Source organism: Scardinius erythrophthalmus, assembly GCF_964197995.2.
Source record: "Scardinius erythrophthalmus genome assembly, chromosome: 22".
Classification (NCBI taxonomy): domain Eukaryota; kingdom Metazoa; phylum Chordata; class Actinopteri; order Cypriniformes; family Leuciscidae; genus Scardinius; species Scardinius erythrophthalmus.
This window is the reverse complement of record NC_138242.1, coordinates 29,193,519-29,206,304: the sequence shown is the minus strand read 5'-3', so window position 1 is coordinate 29,206,304 and position 12,786 is coordinate 29,193,519. Positions and strand designations below refer to the sequence as shown.

Here is a 12,786-nt window from a genome sequence, read left to right as displayed (position 1 = left end):
TATCAAAAAACTAACAAATAATAATAATAAAACAAATTCTATATAGCGCCTTTTAAAGGCCCAAGGTCAAAAATATATTGACGCATTTTGGAAACAAATAAAAAATTATTTTATGTACTTTGTATTGATGCATTTTTAAATAAATGAATAAATAAGTGAATACACTTAATTTAATTTAATTAGTGCCTTTCCAAGGCTCAAGGTCAAAAATATATTGGCACATTTAGGTAATAAATAAATATTTTTTTTACCTAGAGCTTTGGAAAGGCACCACATAAATTAAATTATTTATTTTGTAGTGATGCATTTAAAAAAATAAAAAAATAAATATAAATTAATTTATATGGTGCCTTTTCAAAGCTCTAGGTCAAACATATATTGATACATTTTGGTATTAAACAAACAAACAAACAAATAAATTATTCTATATAGTGCCTTTTCAAGGCTCAATGTCAAAAATATATTGACACATTTTGGTAATATATATATATATATATATATATATATATATATATATATATATATATAAATTTATATATATATATAATTTATTTGGTGTCTTTCCAAAGCTCTATGTCAAAATATATAGATACATATATAAGCAAACAAATAAAAATAATAATAAAACAAATTCTATATAGCGCCTTTTAAAGGCTCAAGGTCAAAAATATATTGACGCATTTTGGAAACAAATAAAAAAATATTTTATGTACTTTGTATTGATGCATTTTTTTAATAAATGAATAAATAAGTGAATACACTTAATTTAATTTAATTAGTGCTCAAGGTCAAAAATATACTGACACATTTAGGTAATAAATAAATAATAAATAAATATTTTTTTTTACCTAGAGCTTTGGAAAGGCACCACATAAATTAAATTATTTATTTTGTATTGATGCATTTAAAATAAATAAATAAATAAAAATTTATTTATATGGTGCCTTTTCAAAGCTCTGGGTCAAAAATATATTGACACATTTTGGTAATATATATATATATATATATATATATATATATATATATATATATATATATATATATATATATATATATATATATATATATATACATATACATATATATATATATATTTAATTTATATGGTGTCTTTCCAAAGCTCTATGTCAAAATATATAGATACATTTTAGTATTAAACAAGCAAACAAATAAAAATATTTAATTTATATAGGCTCAAGGTAAAAAATATACAGATTGTTTTAGGGAATAAATAAATAAATAAACTTTCATTCAATCATTCATTCATTGATATATAGTACTTTTCATTATATACAGAAGCTATGTCTAGGCGGCTCACTAGGTTTTGGAGCAGACTTAATGTTACTCACTGAGGTGAAGTAATTCTCAACCAAGTGTTTCTGTAGTAATATTAAATATCACCCTAAGAAGCTGATTAATACACTACACTACACTGTGTTAGTGCACAGATATGCTCTTGTGGACCGCTGGCGGGTTTCTTTGACAACCTCCTGAACATCCTATTATACTTCACTTGACTGAAAGGTCATAAAGCCTGCATTTGTATAATATAATCATGACAAAAAAAAAAATTCATAACACTTCCACTGCATTCACGTTGTCGGAATTACCGTAATCACAAGATGACAACAGAATCTATGCTTACATCTTCACACTCATAAAATGCCTACATTTATGGCTTTGCTGATGACATGAAAATATGCAACAACAAAAAAATCTTGCAAATATTAAGCAACTAATAGTACGTTTTTATTTATATAACGCCTACCTAAAAGTTGGCTAAAATAAAATAAGCAAATACAGTAATGTATTTACATAAAGCTCCCCAGAATCACGGTAATTTCGATATAAATTACATTCATGACATTTATTTCATACATTTAGTGTATTATAATTCCATCTTTTGACATAGTAATAAAAAAAGAAAAGCGTTACATTGAGCTTTTGTGAGATTAGTAGTCAGGCTTTAGTGACCAAACATTTAAGTGAAGTGACTAGCAGCGACCTTCCACCCACATTTCAGATTTATTTGTCTCTCTCCCGCTTTCTCCCTATATGCGTGTTTGTTTGGGAGAGGAAGAGGTGAATGTGGGAAAAGTTTGCCGCACGTTGACCACAGAGAAATACTCTGGAAGAAAAACAAGGACGATAAGGAAAAAAAGAAAGAAAGAAAGAAAGACAACTTTACTCTGAAAGTAGAACAACAGCTTGGACACACACACACACACACACACACACACACACACACACACACACACACACACACAAATGCATTCGGACACAAATGTGCTGAGTCAGGTCTGATATAAAATTCACACACACTTTTTTTGGGGACTATCCATAGACAAAATGATTTTTATACTGAACAACTGTATATTCTCTCCCCTTACACTAACCTGACCCCTAAACCTATCCATCACAGAAAACTTTCTGTATTTTTACTTTTCAAAAACATCACTTAGTATGATTTATAAGCTGTTTTCCTCATGGGAAGCAAAAAATGTCCCCACAAGGACATTTCGGATATTGCCATCTTTGTGGGGACATTTTGTTCCCATAACGTAGGGTTTTCCTGAATCACACACTTTTCTTTGCCACATAAATGTCCACAAATTCCCAATTAAACACAACACGCACACAAAAACTACAGTCAACGATATGCAATGAATTTCTGTGCAAATAGTTTGTAAAGGCATTGTTCTGTAAAATGTTGCATCATTCTTGTGTAATATTACAAACTGTTCAATGCAACAAATTACATGTAAAAAAAAATAACAACAAAAACCCTGATTCGATGGATGCACCAGGAGGCTTGACGGCGAACACAGGCGGACGTGGGAACCATCGCAAAAAACAACGACTTGCACATACAGAACAGCCTGTGTTTATAATACAGTACAGCACACACACATCGCTACCACAGTACGACACTACCGCTACTTTATCTGCTGGTCTGAACAACAGAACAACAAAAACAACTGGGTTGTTTTACCCGTCTGCCTGGTCAACATCGCTTCATACAGCCACACGCCCTTTTTATTATGTTTGCCCAGTAAGAGCTTTTAAAGGATTCCTCAGGAGACAGAGCGCATTAGTGAGGGTGGAATAAGACAGGAAGAGTGAATATATTTAATGGGACTGATGGATACTCGGTGTGTGTGAGAATGTAGTGCCACTAAAACAACAGGAAGTTTGTGTGACAGCACGGTGAAAAGAATGAACGAGATGATCTCATTTACTGTATTGAATGAAAATGATCTCATTTACTGTATTAATAAATATACCTGGTCATATATATATATATATATATTTATATATATATATATATATATATATATATATATATATAAATATAATTATATATATATATATATATATATATATATCTCCATGATTCAAACAAATCCACATGTTCCAGAAGTTACGTTATACATTATCGAAGTATAATGTGTTGACATCTCATGTTGGCTTTAAGTGTGCATATCTACTAAAATATGCCTATTAATACCTGAAATGGTTTATATAGCATATCTTGCTACATTATATACTTAAAGTACAGCATATTTATGCATATATTGCACTAAATAATGCAATGTAACACAAAATAGAATAAACGCTATAATTCCAACACATTTACCATGTTAAATACCCACAACAGCTTTGATACCTCTCATGCTAATGTAAGTGCATTATAGTTTATATTATATTTCTTATCATGTACATGTAATATTTTATAATATTACCATGTTCAAATCGCTCATTATGATGAGTGCTACAAGATTTGCATACCTACTGTGAACCAGGAAAACCTCATAAAGAAGTGTTTCCTGTTTGAACATGTACAGAACAATTTAAAACAGTTGATGTACCTACCCATGGTCACGCATTAGAAACTCTGGTGCTGCACTGACGGCCTGGAGGCGAATGAAGGATGAGATGAGTGTTAGTCACACAGTGGAAAGAGTTAAAAAGAGAGTGAATGACATGAAAGAACAAAAAAAAAAAGGGTGTGTGCAAATATCAAAACCACATTTAGATGCCCTAATAAAATTATAATCTTTTTAAATGCCACAGCATCAGCATCAGTTAGGCTATTGGATAATGATGATGAGTGATGACAATGACACCCTGATAAGTTGAGGCAATAATGGGTGTGATTGAGGTTATTGGGTGTTTATGTTAGGGCTGGGTTCTTTCGGCTTAAACACATTATTTGAAGCGCTCCTCCCTTCCACAAAATCCCAATAAGCTTTGTGCCTTTTTAAATTTTTAATGAAGCATTTGCTAATACTGTTAATGCTGCCTTCACTATCGGTCATTTCCTACTTCCCACTTCTGAAGTCACGATTAGGAGCTCATCGCATTCAAATTTTGACTTGAGATAGTTCATCCCTAGTTCATGTCCATACTAGGAAACTAGTAGCCTATGATACTTCCAATAGCACGTGAAGGCAGCATTAAAATCCTGAGATTTCCACTCGTACTTACGACTTTGTGGTGGCGTTCATGATGTGCCTTCAATACGATCTTTCCGACAAGACTTGAACACACGAAAGGCTCAGCTTTCAAACTCTATAAATTTTAATGCTAAATTTAAACAATAAATACCGTCTTGGCGCTCTTTATTGTGAGGTGACAGATCTCAGTTCAAGTGAAGCGGCAGCGCGGAGCGCGCGTGAACTGATAATCTCTTCCGCTTTATTTCCTCTTTACAACACGAAATAAACACGAACATCAGAAGTTATGTTGAAAGATACATTACCACTTTCCAAAATCCGCATTACATCTTATGTAATCTTGTAATAATGTTTTATTGACGGAGAGACATCAATGAAACAATTTGTAAACAACAGCTCAACGTAACCTTTAATATTACAGTAGGCTATAGCCTAATACCTAATGACAGGGTTTCTTATAGTTTACATTAGTTGATAGAAATTATTTTGTTCTTGGCAAAAATGTACATTTACAGTACCTGATATGTATGCTAATTAAATGATTTCAAATCGAGATTGGGACCTGAATCGAATTGCAAGCTTATGAAATTTGTGACAATACCCAGTCCTGTTTTCTGTCATTTATGTTGCTTAGGTCTACACGTGTGCAGTGAAAGCTTTATTCCAGCTCAGGCTGTTACGGCAGTATTCCGGCATATCGACCGCTGGACTGTTAGCAATAGAGAGAGCTCACATTACCCACAATTAAGCTCTATCGATCGCCTTGTGACCAGAACACAGAACACCACAACCATGATGGGCCGCTCACTGCTGGAATGTGCTGTAACAGGAGAACACATCAAATGTGCTGATACTGTTCTGTTATCAAACTAGTCCTTAAACTTCATCAGTGCCACTTGTTAACTTTTAGCACAACAAGATGGCACAATAATAATAGAGATGCTTGTCTTTAGACCATATATAGGAGGCCTGTAAACAATGACACTAAATGTATAGATCAAAAATGGGTTTCTAAATGAGAAGTTGTGATATTTGCAGACAGGAAATGCACAGTTGCAAACACACACATGCAACATTAACAACTACACACATAGACATGGAAGGAGTGTGTGTGTGTTTGTTTGTGTGAGTGTATGTGATGATATGAAATGAGTTCAGTGATAACGTGATAAAGCCCTCTGTTATTTTAGTTTATGAATGATCTTTAACTAAATGCATTAATTTAACAATGTTAATTTAACACACTTAGTCCAAAATTCAAGAATTTATTATACTTACTATAATACCTAATGTTACAGTGTTATTAATTTCTTATGAAAAATCCTATTTAAATTGATAAAATCCACCAAATCTAATTCTGACACGAACGTATTCGAACGCGTATATTTTCGAAAATAATGACAAATCATACCAATTGAATTGAACCAAACTGTGACTAAAATTCAGATTTCCTGATGCATTGCTCAATTGAATGGTATCATCAGGGCAAATATGTACATGTCTATCTGTAATGCATAACCGCTTCACTACACAGACTAAATATAGACCTGATGGAGACCCTGTTTTAATGGAGAAAAAAGAGATTTCATGCTGTTGCCTTGACGGAACTAGAGCACACCTGTTTAGTTTTGAAAAATGTCCTGCTCAAGGCATCTTTCATAAAGACTATAACTTTGAACTTGTAATGCAACTTTAGGCTACAATTTGTGTATATATAATGGAAATATGAATAAACTGAGAGACTGTTATGTGAAAGACACCCACGCTTTACATATTGAAACAGTTTAAAGTGCTTCAATAACAAAATATTATTAAATCCATAAAGGGGTCATATCATATTGGGTTAGGGTTATATGTATAAAACGTTATTTGTTTGTTTTTTATTATCTTTTTATACATACAATGAAAATGCATGATTATCTCTGAATGTCAATTTTACTTGATTTATTAAAATCAGTATTAAATCAATAAATAAACAAATACAGAGCAATTTTTTTTAAATGCACGGTGATCGCTGATTGTCACATTCAGTTGCACTTGCAACTTTGCTGGACTTATTAAAATAAAAATATTAAAATAATAAATGATAAAATCTTAAAAATAAATAAATATACAGCAATAAAACTTAAAAATGTATTTTTTTATAATTATGAATATTAAAAATATATTACAATCAATATAAAAATATACAAAAATATGAAAAACATGAAAATATGAAACAATAAATAGCAATAAGACTTCTGATAATGAATGTTTTATCTCAAAAGATTGAGGAATATTTGGTTCATTATGATATGACCCCTTTAAAATCAGATTCGCTTTTAGTCTCGAATAAAAATACACACATCATTTATGAAACTATTGTAGTTGCTGCAATGAAACTACTGATGTTTGCTTGCGAGTGTGGCCCACATTGATGAACTTTGACCAGTTGAACACACACGAAAATTGACCAGTTTGAACAACACACACACACAAGACCATAAACATATAAGACAAACAACAGGACATGGAGGAAGACAACAGAAGATAGAGACACACAGAGAGGGAAAGAGAAATCACAATGGCTTACAGAGATCCTTCACAGAGACTTCAGTTGTCTGATACTGACTTTGACTCTGAGCAAATAGCCTCATGCAAACAGCATTACAGCAGGGCAGGTCGGTGAGCGCACCCACACACACACACACACACACACACACACACACACACACACACACACACACACACTCCTCTAAGAACAGTGAACAGCATTTAGGGATTATATTGCACTGGAAGAGATCGCTTTAACATCCAGAGCAATATGTGTGTGTCTGTATAGGTTCCACAGATGGCAGGAGTATATTTAGATGTTAACTCGACTCCCATTGGCACAGACTCGCACACACAGTTTACACTCACTGTATCGTACCCAATTAACAGTCTAATGTCCGTTCAACGAGGCACTGTGGCTCTGTTCCAAACCCTAGTGCGCTGCCTTGCTGTCTACATAGTCTGTTAGCTTCTAAGGTAGCATCCTAGCTGAAATGGAACCTCATAAGTGACTGATCTGAAATGCTCTCCATGGCCACTAACTGTGTTAATGGTTACTCACACACCACACAAATAGTGCCGAAGCGCCCGGGAGACTCGACGGATGCTTGATTCCAGTGAGGACTGACGTCAGCAGTTGCACAAATAACACTCAAATAATGGGTGAAATAGTGCATTTTAAATGCATGAAACCATTTTCCATGCCATGTCTTTTTCAATAAAAATCACAATGCATTATGGGATTGTGTTTTTCATGAACGTTACATATGATTCCACCTTATGTTGTGGCCAAAATAAGGTATCTTATCAAGGCCGCATAATTAGGGCGCTTGCCACGACTATTTAGTTATCTTCTCATCAATTATTTCTATGCTTATTTCATTATTTTATACCTAGAATTAGTGATTTGAACAAACCCATAACCCCAAATATTAAATGTTGGTGTGCAATTCGCTATTGCTTTTATACATTTTCAAACCAGTGTTGTCATTATTGTCTAAAACGATTAAAAACAATCTTGTTAATTGAAATAAATCTGAAATAAAATATAAAAATTAGATGAAAAACATAAAACTTAAATGATTTAAATGAAATTTGAAATGTTTCTTTGGAATAAAGTACTAAAATGACTAAAACTAAAGATGAAATAAAAATAAATCAAAGCTAAATAGAAACAAAAAGGACAAAAATGTTTTTTTGCAACGAAATAAATGAGTTGATTTTCATTGTATTTAAAAAATGACTTTATTTCATGGCGATCGCTGACTATCAAGTTAAATTGAAATTAATAAATATTAGATAAATGAAAAATTTAAATATCAAAATAAATATGGAGCAATACGATTTTTTTTAAATGTAAAAATAAAAAATCATCTTTTTATTACAATTCCTCATCATATGACACCCTTAAATCAGAGAATATTAAAGATGTATATGAGAGAGATTTTAATTTCTAGTGTCAGGTTGCAATATATGTACACTGAAAAAAGTTATTCGTTGAATTTAATAAAAAATTTTATCGTAAGTTGTTGCACACAATTGATTTTAGCTACATTTAAACAAATGCATTAAATTGAACTAACATTTATTAAGTTCAACTTAATGCATTTGTTTAAATGTAGCTAAAATCAATTGTGTGCAACAACTTACGAGAATTTTTTTTTATTAAATTCAACGAATCATTTTTTTCAGTGTAATTAATGAAACTATTGTAGTAGCTCCATATGCTCTATACTATATGTAGATGTTTGCTCACTAGGTTTTGAAACAGAGCCTGGCAGTTTAGCTAAGATGCCATATAACAGAACTCACACATACACATACATATCCTCAACAGACACTGGTCACTGGTCTTAACATAATGTTATTTCTGCATCTCTAGGGTCTCTGGATGTTAAAAGTGATAGAGCGACTGCGTCCCAGAAGACGAGGTGTTGCTCAAGCCCAGGAAAACACGAGCGGTTCCTTCTTACCTGCTCTACGTCAGTCTGTCTGTGAGTCTGTCCAAATATCCCAGTGTCTGTCTGTCAACCAGTCAGTCAGACGTCAGTTACACAGCACACACACACACCTCAAAAACAAGAGCTAACACACAGACTGTCACACACACATGTAGGAGATTCCGGCTACGCTAGGAACTGAAGCAGGTTGAGGTCGTATGAGCAGATTCATAGGAATCTGTGCCACACATAAACACTCTTTCTCTCCATCTGTCTTTGCTTTTTCCCACATCATCCACTCAAAAAATATTTAGGCTAAATTTTTGATTATGTATTTGAATTGCATAGTGTAAAAAATTTATATGCAATTCAAATACATAAATAAATCTTAAATTTAGGCCCAAATATGTTTTTGAGTGAACGTTGCCCGCGCAGTGTTTGCAGCATGGCACAGAACCGAGAACTCGTGCTCATTTGAATTCACCTTGACCTCTATCGACCCCTGACCTTTAACCCTGAGGTGGTTCGACTCAGCACAGCGAACACCCAAGCAACCTTCGAGTTCGTTTTTCTATGTGTGTGCATTTTTACGTGTTGCCTTGGTGCGCACGTGCGGGTTAAAGGTCAGCGGAAGAGTGAGGGAAACACATTGAAAACACAATAAGCGACGTCACATCACAACAAACACAACGCACACACACACACACACACACACAGCGAGGAGGAGGAGGACGGGGGAGACAGTAGAACAGTGAGAGAATATATGAAGAAGCCAACATACAAACGCGGGATATGACACAACCTGAAGAAAAAGACAATACAGAGCGTGTGAGATCCCACTGAAAACACACACACACACACACACTGCAGCAGGTGCAGTTCCATTTGTAATTGCAGTGGATCTCATATGACATTGAAAACAATCTTTGTTACACAACTCTATAGTGTCCAACTTTGTCCCATATGCATGTTTTTCTCATTACAGAGTATGAGGTTAGTGTAACAGACCTGAATACGTCCGAGCAAAGATTGGGTTTCTGCTCTCTTCTTTAGTAACATCGCAAAGAACGTATATACAGTATATGCAACATTTCAAAGGATCTTTAAAGGAATATTCCAGCTTATTTTCAACCTAATCATTTGGTTTCGTTCACAGTCATAGACATGAACAGCACAGCAAATCAACAAAGTGCAACTATTAAATTGTATGAAACACTTAACACTTAAACATTGCATGTTATGGCTTGAAACTAGAGTGATAAAATGAGCAATGCATCTTTCTGTGACACTCAAATCTGATTGGTCAATCGCTCACGAGGCTGCATTTAATTCAGAAATACAGTAAAACAGTAATATTGTGAAATATTATTACAATTTAGAATAACTGTTTTCTATTTGAATATATTTTAAAATGTAATTTATATCCTGTGATCAAAGCTGAATTTTCAGCATCATTACTCCAGTCTTCAGTGTCACATGATCCTTCAGAAATCATTCTAATATGATGATTTGCTGCTCAAGAAACATTTCTGATTATTATCAGTTAAAAACGTTTTTTTTTTCTGCTTAATATTTTTGTGGAAACTGTGATCCAACTTTTTTTTTATCAGGATGAATAGATGAAAAGAAAGTGAGAAAAACAGCATTTATTTGAATTAGATATATTTTGTGACATTAAAATAGTCTTTACTGTCACTTTTGATCAATTTACTGTGTCGTTGCTGAATAAAAGTATTTATTTCTTTAAAAATAAACCTGGAATATTCCATTAAACACATTTGATTGCTAGTCTACTGTCCTCTACACAGAAAAATACACTTTTACAGTAAGATTTGTGCTGAGTTTCTACATGCCGAGTGTTAAAGTGGGTGATAAATTGTCCCCAGTGCACAGACATTTTTGGCATTGACTGTCCAGAGTGGGACAGTCAGCAATTTAAGAGGTGGCCAATCTGCAAAAACATACAAGAGCAAATCTATGTGTCAGAGAGTGTGTGAAACCCAAACTTAAACTCATATTCAGTAACATCATACAACATTAGATTCATTTCCTTTAACAGATGAAACTAATGACAGTTTGTTAGGACAACAACACAACATCAACACGAAAAATTACACCCGTCAACAACGAAACACCCATGCAGGTGTAAATGTGTGTGTAGTTGTGTCAAATATCCTAGATCATTAATTATCGAAGCATGTGTTTGTATGTTTCTATTTCTGTGGTTGGTCTTTACCTCTGATCACTATGGTTTGATCCATGCCAAGGTGGAGTTTGCATTAATATCCTTCCAGCTTATACCATTCGTCTGTGGTGGGAGGATTTGTGGCCGTCGGCTGATATCCTAAATCTAACTGTGCCAAATGGAGTCGGGTTGTGTTGAGGGAACGGCAACCAGGGATATGTCGGGTTCTGAGAATCGTGCGTGCATGGATCGGACGTTGTTCGTGTCATTTGTTGTGCGTTTTTGTGGATGGAGAGGAGATTTGTGTGGTCATTGGAGTTGACAGAACAGGTAACAGAAGGTTTGACACTGAAAATGAAGACCAAGGAAAATGCAATGCAAAAAAGAAATTGAGAGAATGGAATATAGATGGCAAAAAGAAGAGGATGGTGAATGTGAGGAAAGAAACGGAGGAGAAATTGTGTATTATTATGGAAAATTAGACATGCAAAAAAATGTAAAAAATTAAAAATAAAGAAATTAAAGAAAAAAGAGAAGAAGAAAAATGTCAAAAGAGAGATTTTTCAGATGTCAGTGTGTTTTTAAGGATGTTTTCACACTTGAATCCTAAAATAAGCAACTTCAGAACCTGGTTCACTCTGTATTCACACTGTTCCTGGCCTAAAATGAGGGGTTGGATCTGATTTTGACCCATTTTAGTGTTCATTGACTAGCATTGACTCAACCACTGGTGTAAGTTAACAGTGGGATTATATGTTTGCTGGACAATATTTCTGCAATTTCAGAAATTATACATATCGAATTTATTTATTGAAAATTGCTGTGGAATAATATTACATTTCTATGATGATTTCCTCACATTGATGACTTCACTGCTAAATGATTACAAGTAAATGTAAAATATTTATTAAAATAGCATAAGCTGCTCATGTCTTTCCATACCTTAAACTATGGAGCTAAAATAGTCTCAAAATGAATGCGTTTACAAATATGATACAAATACGTAAGCTTATTCACATCAACAAAAAAGTTGCTATATTTGCAAACAGCAATGTATAACTCAGTTTATGTTTAAACAAAAAAGAAAAAAATCTGTCAAAGAGGTAAGACAATTTTTCCCCCTTAGAAATTAAGTTTATTTTTTTTACCCCCATTCATGTTTTAAACATAAACTCATTTACTTTTGATATATTTTTCAGACGTAATTTTGCTTCTCAAATAAATGTTTCTTGATTTAAGAAAGTTTAGATATTTCTACTGTAAAACATGACAAAGATACTGAGAAATAAAATCATTTTCCATAGCGATTCACACATACTTGATGATTCACAAAATAGATTCAACAAATAAACTTTCAGAAATGTGCAAAAGTGCTCGTGCATTTACGAATTGTTGGTTGGTTGGGCAATTGCTAATAGAATTTTCTGAAATATAAGTTATGATTTGCGAATTGCTGCTTGCAAAAGTATTAAAAAAGCAGCTGAAGTGTTTGACTACACAGAATATAAAGTGAGCCTGGCATGCTTTTTGATTAAAATGCACGATATAAGCGAACTGTACAGTGGGTTTAAAGTGAATGGTTCTTGGACCAGAGTTTATTTGGTGTGTTCATATGCATATGCATAAACTAAATTGCAATTCTCGACTGCTTTATTATTTCTATCACAAAATT

General features: G+C 33.4%; 1 protein-coding gene across 1 annotated transcript in view; it reads right to left on the bottom strand.

Annotated features, from left to right (window-relative positions):
* Positions 1-12,786, bottom strand: part of kcnc3b (potassium voltage-gated channel, Shaw-related subfamily, member 3b) — a gene marked incomplete at its 3' end in the record, with an annotated part of 51,843 nt that overhangs the window by 966 nt on the left and 38,091 nt on the right. Inside the window, exon 5 of the mRNA XM_081352611.1 lies at positions 9,711-9,731. Within this exon, the coding sequence (XP_081208737.1) occupies positions 9,711-9,731 (21 nt within the window). The remainder of the gene's footprint in view (positions 1-9,710; positions 9,732-12,786) is intronic.